General features: G+C 56.3%; 1 protein-coding gene across 1 annotated transcript in view; it reads right to left on the bottom strand.

Moving 5' to 3' along the window:
* Nucleotides 1–22,054, bottom strand: part of CACNA1G (calcium voltage-gated channel subunit alpha1 G) — a 129,418-nt gene that overhangs the window by 87,490 nt on the left and 19,874 nt on the right. Inside the window, exons 2-3 of the mRNA XM_050714371.1 lie at nucleotides 7,714–7,825; nucleotides 7,424–7,557 (exon numbers count right to left, since the gene is read on the bottom strand). Of these exons, the coding sequence (XP_050570328.1) occupies nucleotides 7,424–7,557; nucleotides 7,714–7,825 (246 nt within the window). The remainder of the gene's footprint in view (nucleotides 1–7,423; nucleotides 7,558–7,713; nucleotides 7,826–22,054) is intronic.

Below are 22,054 nucleotides of genomic sequence, written 5' to 3'. Positions count from 1 at the left end.
TTTATTCAGGGCGAACTCACATGCATTTGCTCTTACGCCAGCGCTGCCTTTTAAGTTGCTCCTGGAGCCGTTCTGTGTCGCCGGTGTTTACCCACCCAACGTATTGACAGAGCACAAAGCACATCTCCCAGCCTTGATTCTGCAAAGCCAAACAAAGCGAGCTCTCCCAGCCCCGTCTCACAGACAGGCTCTCTGCTCCCAGCCATCTCCACGCCTGTCCCAGCCCGAATTACCCTCACCTGCTCAGACACTGGCTGCTGGAGGAGGCGTTGCTGGTGCCTTGCTCAAAGGTATTTGGTGCTGCCCCATCCCTCCCTGCTGGAGATGAGCTCTTGGTGTGATCCCCAAAACCTATGGCTCCACACCTGACGCAGTGATGCCTAACCCCATTTCTCTTTGCAGGCTCCAACAACGATGGCTACCAAACCATAGCTAAGACCAAAGCAGCCTCAATAAATTCTTCTGCATCCTAGCCAGGAGCACCACATGCAGCCACAACGGTTTTGTCCTCGTCCTCTGGCCAGGCAGGACGGTGGCAGGGCCACGGGGGCACATCTGACCTCATGCAAGGTCAGGCTCCCTCTGCAGGGCACGGCACTGACCCTATTCTGGAGCTGTGTCCCCCCCAGGGAGAGCCACCAAAGCTTCCCTGGCCTCTAACAGCTCTAAAATACCCCTCGGTGTTTGGAAATAAGATTTTCATATGGTTTGCAGGATTCTGGTAAAAAGCCCATGTCGAACATACTGCTTTTCTTTCATCCATAATTAAAACAGAGGCGAACAGCAAAATTCAGAGCAGCACATGATTATTTGCACCAAGACAAATCGTTTTCTGATTAACGACAGCTCCAGACTCACTCCCAGAGATGAGCGTGCTTGTAATCTGCAAAGAGCATGTTGTAGAACGCGGTTTGATTTAACGTACTAAAAAACAATTATAATGTCAAATTGAAAAAAAAAAAAAAAGGATCCCACTACCTTGAGCAAAGAGCTCAATACCAGGACCAGGAGCAGGTGGGTGCAGGGGGGAACAGTCACTGAAGGGCATCACCAGTGAGCACCCACCAGCTCAGAGGTCTCCTCCCATGCACAGGAGGGATCAATCCAGTCCCTGGCCAGCAAAGCTCCCCAGGGAGAGCAAACATCAGGGTGCTGAGCACCAGGGAGGTGACAGGAGCATTTACCAGCCCATATCGCATCGGCGCACTGAGAATCCATGGTGTAAAAAGCCCACGACAAAGCTTCAGCCCGAATGTCATTTCTGCTCCACTGTGAAAGCACGACACCTGTCAAAGCCTCTGCTGTGGTCCCGAGTGCCCAGCAAAGTTAAAAGTTCAGGAAAATGCTCGGCATTAAGTAGGGTGGATCCACATCAGACGCTGAGACTCATCAGAGTGCTCGGCAGCCCCCGGTCGCCGGAGTTATTCAGAAAGAAAGAGGAAACATTTCAGAAACACTTTGGACTTTCTAAGAATACAAGCAGAGCATCTGCAAAGCCAGACGTTCAATGAGATGCTGGGGGGATGCATGAAAAGAGCTGATGAAGCCTTTGGCAAGCACTCCTCCCAGAGGGAGAGGTCCTGGGGCTCACAGCAGGGTAGACAGACAGACAGACGGGGCACAGGAGGGACAGCTCTGGACAGAGCAGGCAGCAGGAGCCTGTTCCCGTCCTGCCTGGGGATGGCCTGGCAGCTCGCTGGGCTGTGTCTGATCTAAATGAGATGTAAACGCTGCCAGCCCGGGCTGCGGATGGAGCCGTGCCCGCGGCCGTGAGCTCTCCACAGGGAGCCCCCGCAGTGCCCTGGGCGGCCGCATCCTGCCTCCCTGCCACCCACAGCGTGGGGACAGCCGAGGACCTGGGGACACGACGCAGGCAGGGACGTGACCGAAGTGACCAAAGCAGCGTGGTGACAGCCCCCACCTGCACTGGAGCCATGACCCCAAGAGCTGCCCCCCCCCCACCATGGAGCTGCCGGGACACAGATTTACGCAGCGCTAGGAGCTCTCCAACCCCAGGCACACAGATGCCCCTTATCTACAAAGCGCAGCAATCGGTGGATGATATTAAGCCATCAGCGCTGGGAAAGACAAAGGCGAATTATTTAGGCGGTGCCGTATCTGTAGAAAGCCAGGATGAAATTTCCTCCCGGCCCTCGCAGGCTTCGCCGTGCTCTGCTTTTCACTCAGGCGTTGCTTTCTGAGCCTCGCGAGTCTCACCGCATCCGTGGGCGTTGTTAATTTGAAAAATTTCCATTTTATTCCAGCCCGATGGAATAAAAATAAAAGTGGTGGAGGTAGTGTGAGCCCCTGGATCCGGCTGTGCAGAGGCACCGTGAGTCCCAGCCAGGACACCTGAAAAACGGGGCTTTTGGAGCAGCAGCAAGTTCAGCTGAAGCTGAAAAACTGGGAGAAATGAGATTTCTCTCTCAAAAAAAAAAGTCCTAAAACTTCCAAAAAATACCCCTTTTTGCAGGTAGGTTTGAGTCAGCTGGGCTGCGAGGGAGGCTGCTGAGGGCTTGCTGCAAACAGCAGCCTCCCTGCGCCGAGGCTGCTCTGCCTGGGAGGCTGCGGGAGGCTGGCAGGGAGCAGTGCCCGAGGCGTTCACCGAAAGCACCCCATGGCCAAACTGGGACCCCCGTGGGGACACCCGGACGTTTGGGGTCACGGCTGGTGGCTTGGCTTGGCTCTGTCACCGCTGCCCCCCGGGGACGAGGCAGGAGGCTCCCCGCCGCTGGCCAGCAGCACCGGTGTTGCTGAGGGCCAGGCACGGCCTCTGCTGCAGTCGGTGGGGAGGGCGGCTGCACATCGGGTAATTGCGTGTGCAAATCGCCCGCTCACACGCACAATTACCCGACCGCTCACACGCACAATTACCCGACTGCCAGCAATGCGCAGTCACGGTCCCGGGGTGCTGCTTCAAGGTGCCCCGAGGTGCTGGAGACCGCTATGAGCAAACAGAGGGGGCACGAAAAAGTAGCTTTCACCCCCGCCTTTCTATTATTTCTTTTAAGGGATGAAGGGGAAACAGGAGCCTTTGTCCAGTGTCACACCGGGAGGCTGCAGCCTGGGATCCCACACCCAATGCCTTAGCTTTCCTCCCCGTGCCCACCCCGTTTGCTGATGCAGCCCTGGGTGCCTCGTGTGGCTGCAGCGCGGTTCGGAGAAGCCCTGCCTGCCTCTGAAGCACAGAGGCACCGAGAGATGGAGGCCACGGCCTGGGAACATCACCCACAGCACGCAGCCAGAGCACTGCTTTGGGTACCACGGACATGGGATTGATGCTCCCCGCAGCGACCCACCTGGCAGAATTGTCTCCGTGCCCAATTTCTGGCTAAAGAGCTTTTCAGAAACTGTCCTGTGCTTTTGTTTTAGGTGGAGCGAGGGAACGTGGTGTGTCTTGCTGTCTGCTATCCACGAACACGCCAAGGCTTTCTGCAGCATATCTCAGCCCTGAAACTCAGCACTTGGAAAACAGGAGGGAGCAAGACATCCTTAAGAGTTGTTTATGAAAGCTTCGGTGGAGCTAACCCTTTAATACTGCCTTCAGCACAGGGAGAACAAAAAAAAAACAAACATTACAAGAAGTGTTCAGGAAGCAAAGGGAAAAAGAAACAGTATGTCTGCTTCAAAAGCAAGCGGGCTGCCAGCCACCTCCAGCCCCAGCTCCTTCTGAACTGTAAGCAAAATATTCCAGAAGTGTTTAACTTTGTCAGAAAGTCCTCTAGGAGGCCCGTCACCGTTCCAAGGAGCAAGGCACAAACGGGACACTTGGCCAAACAACTGACTGAGCCCGGAGGAACAGCAGAGCCGCACAACTCAAACACAGGATGATGCACAGCCCTGCTCGCGGGGGGGCAGGAAGGCAGACGCCGACCCCGAGCCCCAGAGGAGCCCTGCCCGACCCTGCCTGGAGAAGGCAGAGAGGAGCCCTGGAGGCACCAAATCCTCACCTGATGCAAGCCCCCCTCCTGAGGAAACGACCAACCCGCGGGGTTTTGCTGCTTTTTGTTTGGTTTGATGAGGCTGGCTTACAGCACAGCTCGATCTGCGGGGCTGCAGAGGCCCTTGTCTGGCCAAAGCCAAACCCTGCAGGCTGGGGGTCCGGCCAGGGAGCAGGCAGCACGATCACTGCCTTGTGCTCCTCAGCTTTCCTCAGCTCCCGGTGCCCTGCTCGGGGCAGGGGCAGAGCGCAGCCATGGGTCCCCAGGGGGCCAGGAGCATCAGCACCCCACAGCCACACTTTGCCAGCTGAGCTTGCAAGAGATCCTGCATATTTCTGGGCGTAAACAAGCATCTGTCCTTGGCACCTCTGCGTCTTAGGCCGCGAGAGGTCGAAATCCCATCAAGCCACCCTCAGAGGGAGCGAGCCGGTGCGCAGCGCCAGGTAACCTTCAAGCGCTCCTTGAAAAAGCAAACTCCCCAGATCCTCTCCTTCAAAATAAAGGAACATAATTATGCTATTCGTCACTTTTTTTTTTTTTTTCCTTTTCCCCACGCAGCTCCGTAACCTACAGCCAAAGCTACACTTCACCAAGCGGAGTTTTGTCTGTGTAGCGCTCCCCTCATCTGCAGCAAGTTTTGCTGTAATTACAGAGATGTGTTGCAGACATTACACTCTCTACAATTAGTGCTAATTGCATTACATTGTCACAAAGAAGTCATTTATTCTCCATGAGCTCATGAGATTGGTCTGGACAGTTTAACAGAGCTGAGAAGTACTTAACGGCACGCCGCGCAAGTGGCCAGCCCAGCACTGCCCAACGGCACTGCCTTTGGGGCAAATACGCAAGAAATTGGTTCCTCTGTGACCACAGCCCCCGGCAGGGCCAGAAACTTCTCGAGGAGGAGGGAGGGTGAAATGGTTGAAATGCCATTTTTTTTTCCTTCTTTTGGAAGCAAGCCTCTCCTAGGCTGGTTGCGGTTATGAAGGGTTTCCGCGGGAGGTCTGCCCGCAGGGAGGAAAGCAGTGGGCAGGCAGAAGCGGAGCTGTTGTGCTGCCGGCGCTTTGCCTCCTCCTCTGCAAGGAGGTTCAGGGGCTGGGGGAGATTTGGGGCAGGCTCCAAGGGGCGAAAGGCTGGGTGAAGCCCTGACAATGAGACCCATGTTAAAACCCCACTCGCTTTATGGGGTACCTAACAAATCCAGAGCGGATCGGAGCATTGCCCTGGCAGTCGCTCTCCTCCACAGCTTGGCTCTGAAAAATTCCCCAATTTCCCCCCAAGCCTGTATCCTGGGATGCCCCAAGCACATCACCTGCACTGTGCTCCCCTTCGCCTTACTGGGCTGGGACCTGCCCCTGGCGTGTCTTTTGGTTTTGTCCTTAAGGTGTTTTCTACCTACACCTTCAGTCCGGGCTCTGGTCCCCTGATGTCCCCTGCTATGGCAGTGGCCCGGTCCTGTGGCTGTCCCCGGCACTCAGCACCGCAGGCGGACAGCGAGGGGTCCCTCGGGACAGCAGCACTGCTGGAGAAGGACAGAGGGGCCAGGATGAATGGAGAGGCTGGAGGAGAGCAGCGGGACGAGCGGCCGCAGAAAAACAACACGTGCCACCGAAGGAGAGGCTCTGCCTTCGCCTGTACAGCCAGTTCGATCCTTTGTCAGCTGAATTGCTTGTGACAGGGCCCAGATGGGAACAGCTCGAGCACACAAAGGAAAGACCGATCATTTAGCGAGAGGCAAAGCTGACCTGGCAGGAGGCACCAAGGCGGGCAGGCTGCGAGGCTGCACAACCGCTGGAGCTAATGAAGCCGCCGCGCCCCGGGGGATGCGGGTGCCCGTACCCACACCCAGGGCTCCATGGGGGAAAGGGGCTAAATCCAGACACCCATTCAGGTGCAGAAGGCAGGTGGGCAGTTTGACACTTGCTGAAGCACATTGCAGCTATGTAGGAATTAGGGCAGCCTGTAGGAACAGCAGCAGACACCCCTCATGATGGGGGCCCCATCACGGGCATCGATAGATAACCCTGGCTCCAAACACCAGACAAGCTAAACAGGATGGGAGAAGATGAGGGGGCAGTGCAGCACCCCCCCTGCTCAGCAGAGCTGGAGGCAGCCCAGCACTCCGAAACACACCACCCCCAAAGCACATCACACTCAGGTCCCCTTCCTCATCACGCTCAATTCTGCTACAAGAAATAACAAAGAACTAAAGAAGAATCTGGGATTTTTCGGCCCCTGCAGCAACGAGTTCCTAGGGGCACACTGGGAGACCTGCCGCCTCCTTACTGGTTGTACTGGGCCACCTTCACGGTGCCCCCAGCTCCCCGCAGGGGTGCGTACCAGGGGCTGTAAGGGAAGCCCGCAGACACGTCGCCCCGTACGGCAGACGGCAGGCGCCCCGCTGACACCCTCGCCTGGGAAACAGCCCAGCCTGGAGGGGCCCCGCTCCTTTCCAGGAAAATCCAGTAAATTTGATCTGCAGCTCTATCAAAAGCGGGAGGGGGGGAAAAAAAAAAAAAGCGCCATTTTCCCAAAAGGTCTCCGGGCTCTCAGAGGAGGGAGGGGAGGCGAGGGCCGGTGAGCAAATCCTGTGCCAAAGAAACTCAGCGCCCTGGCCAGGGGCCAGGCACTTTTCATGTGGATTTGCAGCCCCAGCCAGGAGATTCTCGGGTGCTGGAGGAGCCTTAACTCAAACCAGGTGCCTCGGAAAGGAAAACGCTCAAAAAGGCAAACTTGGTTGCTTTCCCTCAAAAACAACAAAGAGGGCAATCACGCACATTTCACTGAAATATCCTCCCTGGAAGGCAGCTCTCCGCGCTTCAAACGATCTGCTGAACCACCACCCCCGTTGGGCAGCCCGCATGAAACCCAAGCCCCCGGCGCTGCGGAGCCGAGCCCAGCGCCAGGCGGGGTGGCCGCGCAGCACAGGACGCGCATGGGCTGGCCAAAAACTGCAGCACACGGCTCCTGCTGCATCCCCAGCAGTGCTTGTGAGCCAAACATCACCAGTACCCCGTCGCCACCACCACCAGGCACTGGAAATCTCTCTCGTGGGTGATGGAGACAACCAACAGGTCCCCCTCTGGGCTGATATCCCCACTGCTGGAGAGGGTAACGGCCTCACGTTGCACCAGGGGAGGTTTGGAGGGGATATCAGGGAGTATTTCTTCACGGAAAGGGTGGATGGGAAGGGGTTGCCCAGAGGGGTGGTGGTGTCACCATCCCTGGAGGTATCTGAGATGCGTGGACGTGGCTTAGGGACATGGTTTAGTAGTGTTAGGTCAACGGTTGGACTCAATGATTTTAATGGTATTGTCCAACCGAAGAGATTGTAGGGTTCTAGGATGGGTGGCGCTGACAGCCCTGATGCACAAGAGCCTGCAGGACCCCGGCACTCTCCACCCAGAGCTCCCCTTCCCCAGCCCAGGCGCACAAGACACGAAGCCCACGCGGACAGGGGGCACCCGGCGCGCCCAACTCACCCCGCGATGACGATGAAGAAGTCCAGGCGGTTCCACGTGTCTCCCAGGTAGCATTTCTTCCCGAAAATCCCCAGCGCGATCATCTTGACTATCATTTCCACGGCAAAAAAGGCAAAGATGAAATCGTCGAAGCTCTGCCAAAGAAAAGGGAGCGGGATGAAAAGGGAGCGGGATGAAAAGGGAGCGGGATGAAGGGCGCGTGCCCCCGCTGCCGGCCGCTGCAGCTTTTTGCTGGGCAGGGAAAGGTCCCACAGCCCTCCCACCCCAAAGCCATGTGTACCCGGCCGTACCTGCAGGATGCGGCAGCGCGGCGAGTCGCAGGCGATGTCCTCGCAGGGGTGGAACATGCCCAGCGTCACGCAGTTGAGCAGGATCACCAGCATGCTCACCCGCTCGAACCAGCTGCAAGGAGCGCGGTCAAGGAAGCAACGGTGCCAAGCACAAGCCCCCCGCATCCCCTCACCCCCAGGGCTTCTGCACCCCGGTCCAGGTCTGTGTCCCCAATTTAATGGATAGGGAAAAGGAGGGGGGTGATGCCAGCAGGACCCCAGGGTGCTTTGTCCCATCCAGGACACCCCACGTGCTGTCATCTTACAGCTGCCTCTCCTCGCCCTGCTGCTCCTCAGGTTCGTGCACTTAAATACCACAAGTCTTCCATAAAATTACTCTCAAACTTTTAAATATCCCTTCCTTAACCCTTCTTCCCTCACCTTCATTTGGCACCAAGCACAAAGAAACACCCAAATGCAGACCACCAGCAGTCACCACTGAACCAAAAAGATAATCCTTGTCTTTCCAGCAAGGCGCACGCCAAGAGCTGCTTCCTATGGGTCAGATTTTGGGGTTTTGCACGGAGACCCTGCCCACTGTTCGGTACCTGAGTGGCAAACCGGTGGTGTGTTTTTCCCCATGGTGACATCAGTGGCCATGGCTAATGTGAAAAACGCTATAAAATTAAAGTTGCATGGCGAGACTGCTGAGTGCTGATATGATGGATTAAAAAACTAAATTAAAAGAATGATATAAACTTTTAGAAAAAAACACACCATTAATTTCCTCTCCTGGCATTTCACAGAAAAGCACTTTAACAACATTACAATTTTCTATTAACTATGTCACAGCTTATCCCAGGGGCGTTTCCCTGAAGCCAGTGATTGAACTTTTCATTCCCAGTCCAAATTAAGACTGTCAAAAACATTAACCGGCCGCCTAAAAGGCTTAGGGCCGCCGTGAGGCCCTGCAGAGCCCATCCCCTGCCCAAATGCTGCCTCTCAGAGCAACGCTGAAGAGCTGAGCTGCTGGGACAGGCTTTGAGCACTTGCTTGGACGGAACAAAGTGCGTTGCTGCAGCAAATCCTCCCAGGGAACCTTCGAGCCTGGTACTGAATCTCCGCATCCTTCTTCCAGCCAACTGCTGGCTACCAAGGGCACAAGGACACGAAACCAAGGAGCTGTCACCACTGGGGTTATCTGCCAGCACGAGGGCTTCCAGCTTTGGGCAGGACGCTTTGAGTCCGGTTGCATTCAGGAATATTTTAAGCCTTGACCTCCAGCCTCAAGGGGAAAGGCAGAGCACCTCGAGCAGGTGCCCCAACCCAGACCCGGTGTTGGGGACGTCCTTGCCCGGTGGCTGCAGGGTCTTCTATAGGGCTGAAGCCTGGAAAAGTAAATTTGGAGGGGAAAGGCTGGGCTGGAAGCTCCTGGCCCCTGCTCTGTGCTTACCTTTGGGCTGGATCAAGCCGCCCTTTAGGCAGCTCCTCTCTGCACCTTCTCCACCTCGTAATTAGAGGTTTGTGTCTCATTTGGGGGGTAACAAGGATGCCACGCTGCAGCTAGTGGCCATGCTGGGCACAGAGACCCAGAGGTGACCCTGGGACACATGTCCTGCAAGGCCGAGCAGCCCTGGCATGAGGCAAGCAGCGTTCGGGGAGCTGCCAGCAGCTCGGCGCCTGCACCCAAACGAGCGCAGCCCCCGTCAGACGAGAGCTTTCACTGCGATGCGGAGCCAGGAGGTGTTTTGGAGCCCGTGCTGACGCGTTATCCGGCTGGAGAAGGAAAAGGTGCGGGGGAATCAGCAGGTGCCTGCCCACCGGGGCGCGGGGCCGGAGCCGCAGGACGACCCCGCTCCGATTCCTGCGAAATCACACGGGGCTGAGTCACCGCCCGGTCCCTGGCAATCTGGATCTTTTAATCTGAAGAAGTGTTTACAAGATATCGGAATAGAAATTCCGACTGTCAGGTCACGGCTACGGGCTGGAATATTTATCCCAAATATAGCCCTGCGGGGGCACGCGCAGAGGGCACGCTGCAGGAGGGGGCAGGAGGCTCCAGCAGCAGCCGCGCCAGATCCGCGGGCGTTCCCCGGCCTGGGGGGGCTTGGAAAGCATCCACCAGCATCCACGGCTCTGGCAGTGATGAACTGCAAAGCCCTCGAGAAAATAAGGAATTAAAAAAAAAAAAAAAAAAGCCTGCAAGATCCCAAATTGGCGACAGAATGAGTGTGCGTCTGACAAGGGCTGCGTGAAATATTCAAGGCGGGAGCGAGGAGACTCAGAAGGAGCCCACTTGGTCGGATGGGAACCCGACGAGACAGACAGACAGATGGAAGCTTCCCCAGCCAGGCAAATCCTTGCAAATAAGTTCTTTCACGGCGGCAGAAGACAGGCCTGGCTCTCCCCGCGTGGTCGAAATGAGAACACGACCTGGGTGCGTGCCCGGTCCCCGTGTTCGCTGCCACGATGGGTGCCCTGGTGCTGGGAACAAGCACCCCTCGGGTGGAAAAACAGCCTGGGAAGAGAGGGGCCGGGAGCAGGATGGGATTTCATCTGCTGCTGGCATTTGTCTTCGCCTGGCTCTGACCGCAGACCCACTTATCAGCACATCGCTCCCTCAGGCAAACACATTTTCAGTCCAATATAACGCTTCTCCCTGATTAAATATCCCCGGGGCACGGCCGGCACAGGAGCCTGCTGGTGCACAGGGCGATATGTTAATGTGCAGCTCATAGATCAGAAGGTTGGGGGTTATTTTATTTTTTTCCTTTTTTTTTTTTTTTTTTTCCAGCTGAATGAAACTTCAAGCTCTTTCTTCTGCTAATGGGATTTTCAGAGCCACACAAAGTGCTGATGGCTACGGCTTTGTACCTACTGTTGTTTGAGGGAGAGGCTGACAAAGGAGAACTTCAATTAGCAGCAGCAGAAGGTGCTTTATTGAATACTGCTTTCTGCTGCTGCCTTGGCAGCGAAGGGGCAAAGCCGAGCGGGGAGCACAGGGCTTGGGAAGCCCCGCACAGACCCCACTGCTCCTTGCCACGCCGCGTGGCACCGCATCAGGACTGAAACCTGCCCCAAGGCACTGCTGGTGCCGAGCTGGCCCTGCGGTGGCCGTGCCCTCCTGGTGCAGGGAACCCGTGTCACACGTGCACGACCAACGCTCAAAATGGTCCTCTCCATGCCACAGGATGCTGGAGAGTCCCCACTTTTGGGGTCGCCTGCTCACCCCAAGCCATTCTTAAAACCCCACAATTTTACCATCAGCCTGGTCAGAGCTGAAACGCTCACAGGTACTCCGTTTCCAGAAAGATCCAGCAAGACTATGACCTCTCTCTTAAAATTTAAATAATGAAAAGCACAAGACAAAAAAAAAAAAAAAAAAAACAGAAGCTGAGCTAGGAAAGGAGCCTCCACCCTGAACGAACGCCCTCAAACGCCTCCCCCCAGCACCACCTGTGTGCGCATGGCTGAGCACGACCTCCCGTAATTAAGAGGCAAGAACCCGGGATTCAATTAGCCACTGCTACCCAGCTTAATATAATCAAAAGAGAAAGATATTGCATTATGCTTGCTATGATTCGGTTGCAGAAGTTTGGATCAAATTTGCCAGCAAGGGAATTAAAAGGGACGATGCTGCTGGAGGGCAGCGGCAGCCGCAGGCTCGGGGATGGGGAAGGCAACACCAGGACATTTCCTGGGCATTTCCCTCGTGCCCTGCAAAGTTTTTGCTCTCTGGGACGGCTGCTGCTGTTCGACAAACCTGCAGAAAGTGCTGGCGAGGCCTGGAAATTTTTGTGCAAATGTGATGCGAAAATTGGGTTGAAATGACAGCCTTCCCCTGCAGTGCCACCGAGTCCCACCAGCTTAGGAGCGACGCCGGGATAAGCCGCAGACGTTAATGAGAACGGAGTTTTAGGCTTCGTTCCTATCATCAATTCCAGAAATAGCCCCTTTGACAAGAGCATAATGGGACTTCCAGGGCCTGGCCTTCGGGGGAGAGGGAGGCGGCAGCCACCAAAATCCTAAAACATTAATTCAGGCTGCTCACGAGGGAAGCGAAAAGCCCTTGAAATTAATCTGAGGATGGAAATAAAAACCCCTTCCCAGCTCTGCTGCCGACCACCCAGGCCACCAGGAGAAGGCTCCAAATGTCACGCCTGGTGGAAAGGTTGTAGGATTCCTGCCGCAATCCTACCCCAGCCTGCACAATTAATTGGGGTTTATTTCATTTTTAAACAATATTCCTTCAAAATTGAGGCCAGCAGCCACGTCGTGCTTCCAGCATGTGCAAGAGACACCACAACCCCTGGGAGCTCTCCAAACACTGCAGTGCCACCCCAAAAGCACAGCCACGGCCTGGGGACAGGCAAGGACACATGAAGTGGTGGCAGGGGTGGCCTCTGGGGACATTGTCCGGCCTCCCGTGCTCCCCCCTTGCTCTGGAGCTCTTTCAGACCGCTTCCCTTGCGGCATGGCTGGCCCTGTGAGGTTGTTTTAATTCAGGCAGCTTCGCAATTAGACCTGGGAAACCCAAACAGAGCAATTATTCATGCCACAGGGTTTGAAATTTCATGTCATTTATTTTCCCTTGCAGCCATCACAGGTGCTGCACCCATGGCACCCCCTGCACCACAGCCACACCGAGTCCCCAAGGCAGCCAAAATCCCGCAAAGTGCCCCAAAACGCCACTGGCACCCATCAGAGCGCAGGGGGGCATTCATCGCCGCTCGGCGGGGAAGCAAAACTCTTTAATAGAAGAAAATAGGAATTTCTGGGATTAATCATCTTAATCGCCTTTTCATTTTCTCCCAAAGATTTCAAAATTGTGCTGCCAGAGGTGCTCAGGGGAGGCTTCCCCCTGCCTGGGGGACGCGGCCGCTGCTCCAGGGCAGCGTGGCGCCTGCTCAGGTGATGGAGTGAAAAGGGATGCTGTATTTAGAGGGGCTGAAGCTCGATAAAAGAGATGTTTTGTCAGAAAAAGAAAAAAAAAATCCTGACAAGGCTCTTGTTTGCCTGACTGTTTCAGAATTGTTTCCCCTTTGCCTTTTTAGATTCATACTTCAAGCTTTTTTTTTTTCCAGCAACCAAAAGGGTTTAAAATCTTACTGCTTAAAGAGAAAAAAAAATGCAGATAAAAAGAACCCTGCGAGCTGAGTGCCTTGCATAATCCCCAAACTTCAGGAGCTGGAGCTTTTAAGCGAAGCCCTGCATATCGCTCGCAATTAGCTCCTGAGCTGGGAGGGCTGGCACGGCCGCCAGCAGCCCGGCTGCGGGAATGGCACTGGCGGGGGGGGGAGCTGTTTTTATTAGGAAATTAAATAACACAATAAAATCCCAAGTCAGAGCACTTCAGTGTGAATTTAGCCCAGATTCCCATTCCTGTCCTGCTCACACCTGTCCCACAGAGGGGTGCGGGAGAGGCACGGCGGAGGCTTGGTGACGCCCGTTAGGAACCGCAGGGCTGCAGGGAGCCCTGGGTCCGGCTTCCCACGCCATTCCCAACACGCTGCCCTAACACCACTCACAGCAAAACCCCGACCTCTCACCCTCTCCATTCCCACCACTGTTCCAGTACCTTCTGCTGACATTTCGGGGCCATGGGGTCAGGCTCCTGTCCCCACCACCCCATCCCCTCTACCCCGTCCCTTGTGGCTCCCAGCCCAGCCTATTTGGGAGCCCCCAAGGAGCAGCGCCCTCCCCAGCAGCTCATGCGTGACATTCGACGAGATGCTGCCATGAGCAGCAAAATCCTCCCTAATGGACTCCCCCGCTGCAGGAGGGACCTGGGGTTGCAATTTAAAACTCGCTAAGTATGCTGAAGCCATCACAGGTGCTTGATAATATATTTGAGGCTTCTTCTCCCACCACACCTTAAGTGTGGAGTGGATACACACTTAACCCCCAAATATATAGCTTTTAAACGCACTGGCTGCAAAGTGTCCCTTAGAAAAGCCTGCCCTTAAAGCTCTCTGGTGATGGATATGGCAGAGCAGCGGTGCTGGCTGCTCACCCGGGAAATATTCCTGGCACAACGCACCGTCACCTCCCGGCCATGCACGCTCGTGGTCTGGGGGGTAAACCGAGGAAATCCAAGAGCTTGCTGCAACACAGCTTTTCCTCGGGCTCCAGCAAACAAGCACAGCAACCTGGTGCTCTGCAAAGCAAAGCTCCCGTGCACAGAGCCTCCCGCACAGCTCCGGGCACTGGCTGGCAGCAGGACAAGGGTGCCCCGAGGAGCCCAAAAATCAGTCGTGCTTCCTGCTGCAGTGGGCAGTACCCTTACCCTACAGCCTCTGCCTCGAGAGGATGCTCGGGGTATTTGGGATACTATCAGGTTTTCACCGTCCCCGATTCAGCTTGCTGCATTGCCCAAGACAAAACCGTTATGCAAGGCTTCCTAAACAAGTTGCGGCGAAATCTTTACAACATCCTACACCGACACGTCGTTGGGATATGTCACATATTTGTCTTATTTTGTTCCTTCTTTGTCCTTTTTTTAGTCTCCTTCTACTTTTTCCCCCTTGGAAGTACGCTGGTTCCCATGGAAACAATGATGTTATGGGTATGGACAGAGCTTCAGTGACGTCCACGAGTTGGGTATAAAGGCGGATTTATGTAACGTTCGTGGAGCACAGGAGTGGCAGCGATGCCTCTGCGCGGCCACACGTGTGGCATGAGCGGTCCCGTGCCGGGGACTCCGCAGCGGTCAGCCAGGCTCAGACCGAAGCGGGAAGGAAGGAGAGGGCAGGGCAGAGCGGAGGAGATCCCAAACACACGGGATGGCAGATCAGGATAATGCATAGATAATAGATTTATGTGTTTAGGGTATTTGCTTGGAGAGCACCCCTGCACTTTGCTGCTGGAGCAGAGGGCAGAGCAGGAGCTGGGGTGGCAGGCAAGGAGGGAAACCCCTGCAGCCCCCGAAAGCAGGCAGGGAGCAGCTTTGGGAGGCTCCCGCAGGCTTCAAAGCCTAAGCAAAACCAGCACATTTCCTATTTTCACATTTCCTATTTTCACCAGCCGGTGATTTACGCCCCTTCCCAGAGCAGCGCACAGATGGAGGGGACGTCTCTCCTCCTCCTCCAGTGGTGCCCGAGGAGGAAGCTCCCACCCAAAGCGAGGTGCTGCCCTGCCCAGCACCACGTCGAGTCCCTCACTGCCCGCGGACCCATCCAGAGCCCAAACATCTCTCCCTTCACCCCTGCATCCCTGGGGTGCCCCGCGCCCCCCTGAGCCCTGCCAGCAACCCGCACGCACTCTCATCAAGCCCCAGCCTATTAAAAATACACGAGGCGAGCGCATGAAAGATTCATGCAGGGCAGGAGGTGTTGGCAGCTGCAGCAGGACACACAGGAGCTGCACAGCTCGGCGGGGTCAACAGCAGCCGCTGATCAATGCGGCGATTCCCTAATTGCCCTAACAAGGGGGTGGCAGGAAGTCAATACAGCGAGGTATCGGGCCGAGGACCACAAACCCTCCTGGGCAATGCTGCTGCAGCTGGAGCAGGGAAGGCAGCTCAGGCAGAGAGGGAATTCCCTCCGCTGAGTGAGGGCTGGGGAAAGCCTCATAGGGAAGAGCTGGTAGGAAAGGAGCTGGGAGTCGAGCACGCTGAACAAATCATCTCCATATCCATCGGAGACGCACGATCGGCTTCTACTCCCAGCCCTCCCAAGCCACCATCCCTCTGCAGGCGCCTGGGTGAGGGATGCTCGCAGGTGGGATATGAGATGGGGAACAGAGGCACCGGGCACAAGGGGTGCTCAGGGCTGAGCCTCCTGCAGTGGCACAGCTGGGAGGAGAAGGTGCTGCCCCTGGAGCCCAGCCAGCAGGTTTGTCAGATGCCAGACCCATAAGCAAGTTCCTTGCCAGGATCTCCAGAGAGGCGAGCAGCTCCGGGGCATTTCCAAGAGGGCATTTCTATTCATTTCACCCCCTCCACCGAGAGGGCACGGCTCAGGCTTGCCTCTCACCACCACCCGCCCTCCAAAGAGCATCCTCCAGGCCTCGGAAAGACAGAGGCTCCATGCGCTCCCTCCTTTCTGGAAGTGATGGAGCTCACACCCTGGGGTTTTTGTCCATTTGCTCTCCATAGACAGGGTGAAAACCAGCTTGGGAATGAGCAGAGGAACAGTCCCGGGCAGGGCAGCCATGGCAGCGGTGCCGCAGCGACCTTCCCCGCTGCGCCGGCTCCAGCACGAGCTGGGAACGCCCGGCTACCGGCCACATCTGCTGCGGCAGCTCCCTCCTCTTTCCCACCCTGGTATTTTAATCGCAGAAGGGCATGAGCTCAAAGCCCCTGAGGAAACCCAGCCGAGCTCTGTAAAAAGCTCAGAGGACAAACCCAAGGACAAACCCGGCATCATTTTAACCCTACGGACCGAGGCAGGGCAGACGCTTTAGGAACCAGCATCGCTGCTTCCAAGGGACGCAGGTGACACATAAAGCAGAGTGGGGGCCGCAGACCCCGTGTCCCCCCCGTTCCCTTCACTGTCACCAGTGCCCTGCCCTGGGGACACCATTTGGGGATGCTCCACACGACATTCCCTGGGGATCCTCAGTTGCCACAACAGATCACTGATAGCAAGATAACCCAGGTGACAGCCTCCTCCGGGAGCCCACGGGAGCTGTATCCAGCCACCCGGTTACCAAGCCCTTCCCACTTAATGGCTTGCATCAATTAATGCTGGTATGACTTTCCATGCAAAGGTGTTTGCATGAAAAAGCTTTGGGGCAACTCAAGGTACCCGCAAAGTTTTGGCTACGTTTTCTGACCTGGCTTTAAAAAAAATGGTATTTACAAAGTCTGAATGACGACAAGTTTCCAACTGGACTGCTTCAGTGTTTCACTTGGAAACGGAGCCAACATTTCCTTTCTAAAAAAACACCAACACAAAATACAATATTTCATTGTAGGTTAAGTACTTAATTAGACAGAGACCATCTTGCACGCTTCAGATTTTAAAGCCTAAGACCAAAAATAAAGAGCACTTCTCAGCACAAGCTTCCACACCTGGGTGAGCATCAAGAGCATCACCCTGCAGGTGGTGACAGAGGCGGCAAGCACCTCTCACACCGGCTGGGGGCAGAGGCGGTCCCCCCCCAGCAGCAGCAACGTACCGAATTACCCCAGCACCGAGGGGATGAAGAGTTTGAAGCAGCAGGTGCTGCCCAGGCACAGCCATACAAGCGGGCAGGAGCACGCCGTGTGCTGCTCCCCAGCCGCTGTGCGAGCAGCAGCGCCCAGGTACCTGAGCCACTCCTCCAGGTGTCTGCAGGCAGCATCCACGTGCATGAGCTGAAACATCCTGACGGCGTGTCAAAATACCATGGTGACTAAACATGACTAAATGCAGGCATGGGATCAGGCTCGTGCGGGACGAGGCGGTGCAGAAAGCTCGCTTCCCAAGCTTGCTTCCCAAAACTTGCTGCCTGTGGACACAGCACAGGGGGTGCCTGCAAGAGCCAGCTGGGGGCTAGGGCAAGGCTCCCTCTTGCACACTTGGTCCAGCATCTCATTGCTCCCTGCACACAAATCTACGTGGAACTTGAGAATTTCCACAAAATAAAGACCTGCACTTTCTTCTCCATTAATAACCTATTACAAGCCTTGCTGAAACAGCTGCAGGCTCCAGCTCGTGCCCTTCGCTGTCCTGCCCCCTGCTCTGTCACAGCCTCACCTTCCCCTCCTGCTCCCCATCCACTTCTCACTTCTGTTATCTGCGGCTGAAGCTCTTAGAAACAGCTGAGAAAGCTCCAGCCTCTCCATTCCAGCTGATCACCGGTACCTCTCCCAGTCCCAGGTGGTTTAATCATCTGCCCTCTAATGCAAAATGTGTGTTCCCCTTCTAACTAATAAAGTGAAAGGCAAGAAGGAAGCAGAAAATAAAGCCACCGTGCATGGGGCTACTCGGTGTTTGTCTTCTTCCTAACTCCCTTACTGCTCTGAAGGAGGCCTAGGTGTTACGGCCCCAGCATTAGCAGCTGCTCCGCTTTCCCTCCGAACCCTGGAGATGGGGCCCTAATGAATCCCACAGCCAGAAGCAGGGGTTTTAACCACCACAGCAGCACCTCCGATGGAAACCAGGCTCAGAGCATCTCGCAGCGCTGATACCCATCTGTTCCCCGAGCCCTGTCGGCTGCCGAGAGGAGGGTGTGCGAGCACGGGGCGGGGGGACCCGGAGCCTCCAAGCACTCGCGATCCATTTGCACCTCATAAAATTCTCATTGCCTTTGCCTGTAACAAGTGCAGTGACCGCAGCATCCCTCATTAAAAATACCATCGCAGTCTGCAGCAACCTCGAGTGCCGCTGCCGGGGCACAGCACGGGCAGAGCTGGTCCGGGACGCGATGGGCGCGCAGGAGGCAAGTGCCTGCTGCAACCAGCACCACAACAGGTATACAACTGGGTGTACAACCAGGTGTACCACCGCAGCAGGTGTACCACCAGGTGTACCACCGCCCATACCATGCCCCCTTTCTTTCAGTCGCACGAGATGGTTTAGGATCATCCTGACTGGGATCCATCTCTGCAGCACTGCAGGTGCAGCCGTGCACATCCCGAGCACAGGGGCTGGGGGCTGCCACCACCCCCGTCCCTTCCCAGCCCCGCACGGCTCCCACCCCGTGCCTCTGGCTGTGAGCAGTCGCTCCGACTGCGTGTGAATGCTCCGGGGAGCCGAGCACTGCCAGCAAACACATTAGCGGGAGCAGAGCAGCTGGGGGAAGGAGGTCGGCTTTGTGCGCCTTGCCAGGCTGCTTCGCTCCTGCCTTCCTTCTCTGCGGCGGTAAGCAGGGAGGGCTGGGCCGGATTAAAGGTTGCCGTCCCGATCACAGGTATTTCTCTGAGCACTAATTGATTGTCCCTGATCTGGCCTTGCACATCCCATCACGCTGCGGCTGCAAGGAGCCCAGGCCTGCTGGCACTGCCTTTGTGCTCCCCAGGCACAGTGAGCAGGGAAAAAACAGCCAAGCTGGAGGCAGGCAGGAGAGCAGCAGTGGGCAGGGAGTGTGCCTTGGCCCAGCCCGACCTTGGGGACATCCCAGGCAGGTGACATCTGTAAACACCCCCAGCCCACCAGGTCCTGCCCGAAGCAGCACCATCTCCCAGGAGGAGAGCATCCTGCAGGGCCCCAGGCTCTGCCCGCTGCAGGGCTCAGGGATGCAACTGCCCGGCCTGAGTCGGCATTTTGGGAACAGCTCCCCCTCCCAAGCTTGTCCCCAGGTCACACTTGTTCAGATTTGGGATTCCCACGAAGATCACCAAATGCAAAGCTTGACTTGTGCACGCGTCAGCATTTATTCCTGGTGAGACTGACCCTGGAAACCTTTCCGTCTGCTCAGCTGAGCGAGCCAGATTGCATTTTCCTTTAAGGAGCATGCTAAATAATTTTATTTTTACTGCTAAATGCGTATATATTTGCTAAATAACTTTCAAAGGTCGGGGTGTGATAAAGGGGCTTAAAAAATTGGATCAACTTTCACTTTCCAAGCCTGGAGCGACCAGCTGCCCTGACTCCAGGGAAATCAAAGGGCACTGACCTCGCCTGGGCGAAACACGGCTGCTCCTGCACAGAAGTCCTTCATCCCCACTTAAGTTCAAAGGAATTCGGATGACTTTGCTCTCATTAGCTTCATCTCCTGGTGTCCTAGCGAGACTCGTGACAGTGCCAAGCGAAGGCAGCTCCCGCCCCACGCCACCTCTGCAGGCCGACGGAGCCAGGCTCCTTCCAGGTTTTACCCCAGGGACCTGACCTGGGGTCTATTAAAACCAGGCCATTTATTTAGGTGCTGAGATATGGACTTAAACGGCTAAAATTAGCCCGGGAAGTTGCTCTTTTATGGATTTCTCATCCCATGCCTCAGTTTCTAAAACCAGTGAAGAAAAATCATTTCTCTCCCAGCCTTTCACTTGCAGATCTTCGGGTGACAGTGCGCTTTGGTGCAGACGTCTTCATTATTCTTCCCCTCCACAGAGCAGCGTTAAATCTTTCCCCATATAAAGTCATTTTCTAAATTAGGTGAAGACGGTGAGTTTTGCGCTGAGCACATGTGGATATTTTTATAAAATGTTTAAAACTTCTCGTCTGACTTCTCCTTCCCTTGAAGGACAACGCTCTGAATTAAACCCTCCTGTGACCCCGATTCATTTCACCCTCGAGTGCCTGCAAGCAAGACTTGGCCAAGAAGTAACGTTAGTGAGCTCCCATCGTCACGGGTAATAAAATAAATAATAGAATGGCAAATAAATAATAACAAATGGCAAAGTTTGGGGACACGCGCTGCTCAGACTGCCTGGGAAGAGCTGGGCTGGGGATGCTCCCAGACAGCCCCCGGAGGGCTTACCCATCACTTTGGCTATCCAGCCCCAGCCAGGCAAGCCCCCACAAATCCCACGGCTGGGTTCCCAGCATCGTCTCCAATTTCCACCCAGCATCGTCTCCAATTCTCCGATTTCCACCCCTTCCTCCCTGCGCTCTGCTAGGAAGCCCCGCAGCCACCGCTGGGGGTCCACGCCCTGGGTCCTGGTCGTGGTGCGGGGCCAGCAGCGGGTGTGGGGGCCCCGGTCACCACCCGTGGGTCCCGCACCCGGCCCCGGTCCCCTCCCGTGGGTCCCGCACCCACGCGGGCAGCTCCGGCCACTGCCTGGGAATGGGCGAGCGCGGTCACACGCTGGGGAGAGGGAGCCAGTGCCAAGCTGGGCAGGGCTGCAGCACGTGTTTAACCCTTGGAGAGCCCTCCTAAAGGGGGAAATGTTTGCCAGGTGTAGGGGTTACAGTGCCGGGAGCTATGTGGGGAAGGGATGGAGCTGCCCTCGGCTGGGAAATGTGGTCCCTGCTGCCCAGGGACAGGCTGCTGTCCTGCGCTGGCAGTGGGGAGAGCCCAGCCCCAGATCAAGGGAGATGAAATGTCATCAGGTGCAAGGGAAGGGGCTAAAAGCCAGGGGGAGCGAAAGGCAAAGGGGGAGGCAGCAGCAGAGCCACGGGGTGCCAGCCTGAGCAGCTTGGTGAGCACACAAACGTTTTTGCAAGGTGCTCGCCCTCGCCAGGGGCTTTGCCCCCTGGTTCTGGCGCAGAGCCGCGCTGCCATGGCGCGGCCGATCCTGAGCACAGACAGCAAACACGGGAAAGGTCACCCGTGCTCTGGCCCTGCGAGCTCAGGCAAAGCTGTGTCAACAGGGAAAAGGTCTGAGCTGAGCCCAAATAAGACGTCAGGGCTGAGAACTGGGCCTGCAGGCATTCAGGGAGGTTTTGTGCCCCAAACACACGGGACAAGGACCCGCGGAGAGGAGGGGACCCGGAGCAGGGACGGAGGTGGCAGAGGACGGGCACTCCTGGCACGCACCAGCCGCCGCAGCTCAACACCGGAGCAGAAGTTTTTTCATCCCCAAAACTAACTTCCTGCTCTGATATTTTTGTTATTTTTAACATTTCTGCTGCATTATAAATATCTACTGGGCAGGACGCTTGCCTGCGAAGCTGTGGGTCCGCGCTCCAGCTGGGGCAAGCTTTATGGCTCGACTTCTCTGAGAGACGACCCAAAAAGCTGGAGGGGAGCCAGAGAAAGGGCTGACCCGTGGCGAAAGGCCGAGGGAATTAAATCCTCCGAGCCCTGTGGCTGCGGGGGCACCGGCAGGGCGGGAGGTGACAGCACCGTCCTGAGGTGGGGGGGGGATCAGCACCCCAAAAACTGCCCCGTGTGCCGGGGGGAGCAGCCCATAGAGGGAACAGGGGGGCAGAAAACCTGTCCTAGCAAAAGGTTCCCCAAAGCAGGGGGAATTTCTGCCCCGAGATGTTTACTTCCCATACTTCTGCAAATTTCCCTCGTGGCTAATTGGGATTCAGACGCAATTAGCACGGCTGCCACTCACCAACCCAGCGCGGCGGCACCAGGACACCACCGGGCACGGGGGAGGCACCTGCAGGGGGACAAAGCCCTCCGGGGCCAGGCAGGCTCCCACCGCCGAGCCAGGAGAAATGATCCTCCTCGAGCCTCCCTCGCCATGGGGAGATCCAGCCCCCAGCAGCTGCCTTTGACCACCACCATTCCCATCCCCATCCCCGTCCCTCCCATTGCTCAGACGTGTCTCTGAGCGCCGTCAGCTCCCCATCCCTGATTAATCGCCCATAAAGGATAAGTGGAAACAGGCTGCTAGAAAGGGGGGGGGTGGATCTTGATATTTAATTACCGCAGCTGCAGGGCTGGGCAAGGAGGGCAGCTCTTTTGCTCCCCTCTGCAGGGTCCCCCCTCCTCCTCCAGCCGCTCTCCCTGCCCTGTCCCCAGCCTGGGGATGGCTGCGGAGGGGCCGGGACCACTGGGTGCCTCCCGTGGGACCTCAGAGCCTGCTCTTCCCTGTGACAAC

Source organism: Cygnus atratus, chromosome 18, assembly GCF_013377495.2.
Source record: "Cygnus atratus isolate AKBS03 ecotype Queensland, Australia chromosome 18, CAtr_DNAZoo_HiC_assembly, whole genome shotgun sequence".
In the NCBI taxonomy this organism is placed as follows: Eukaryota; Metazoa; Chordata; class Aves; order Anseriformes; family Anatidae; genus Cygnus; species Cygnus atratus.
This window is presented reverse-complemented; position numbering and strand designations above follow the sequence as displayed.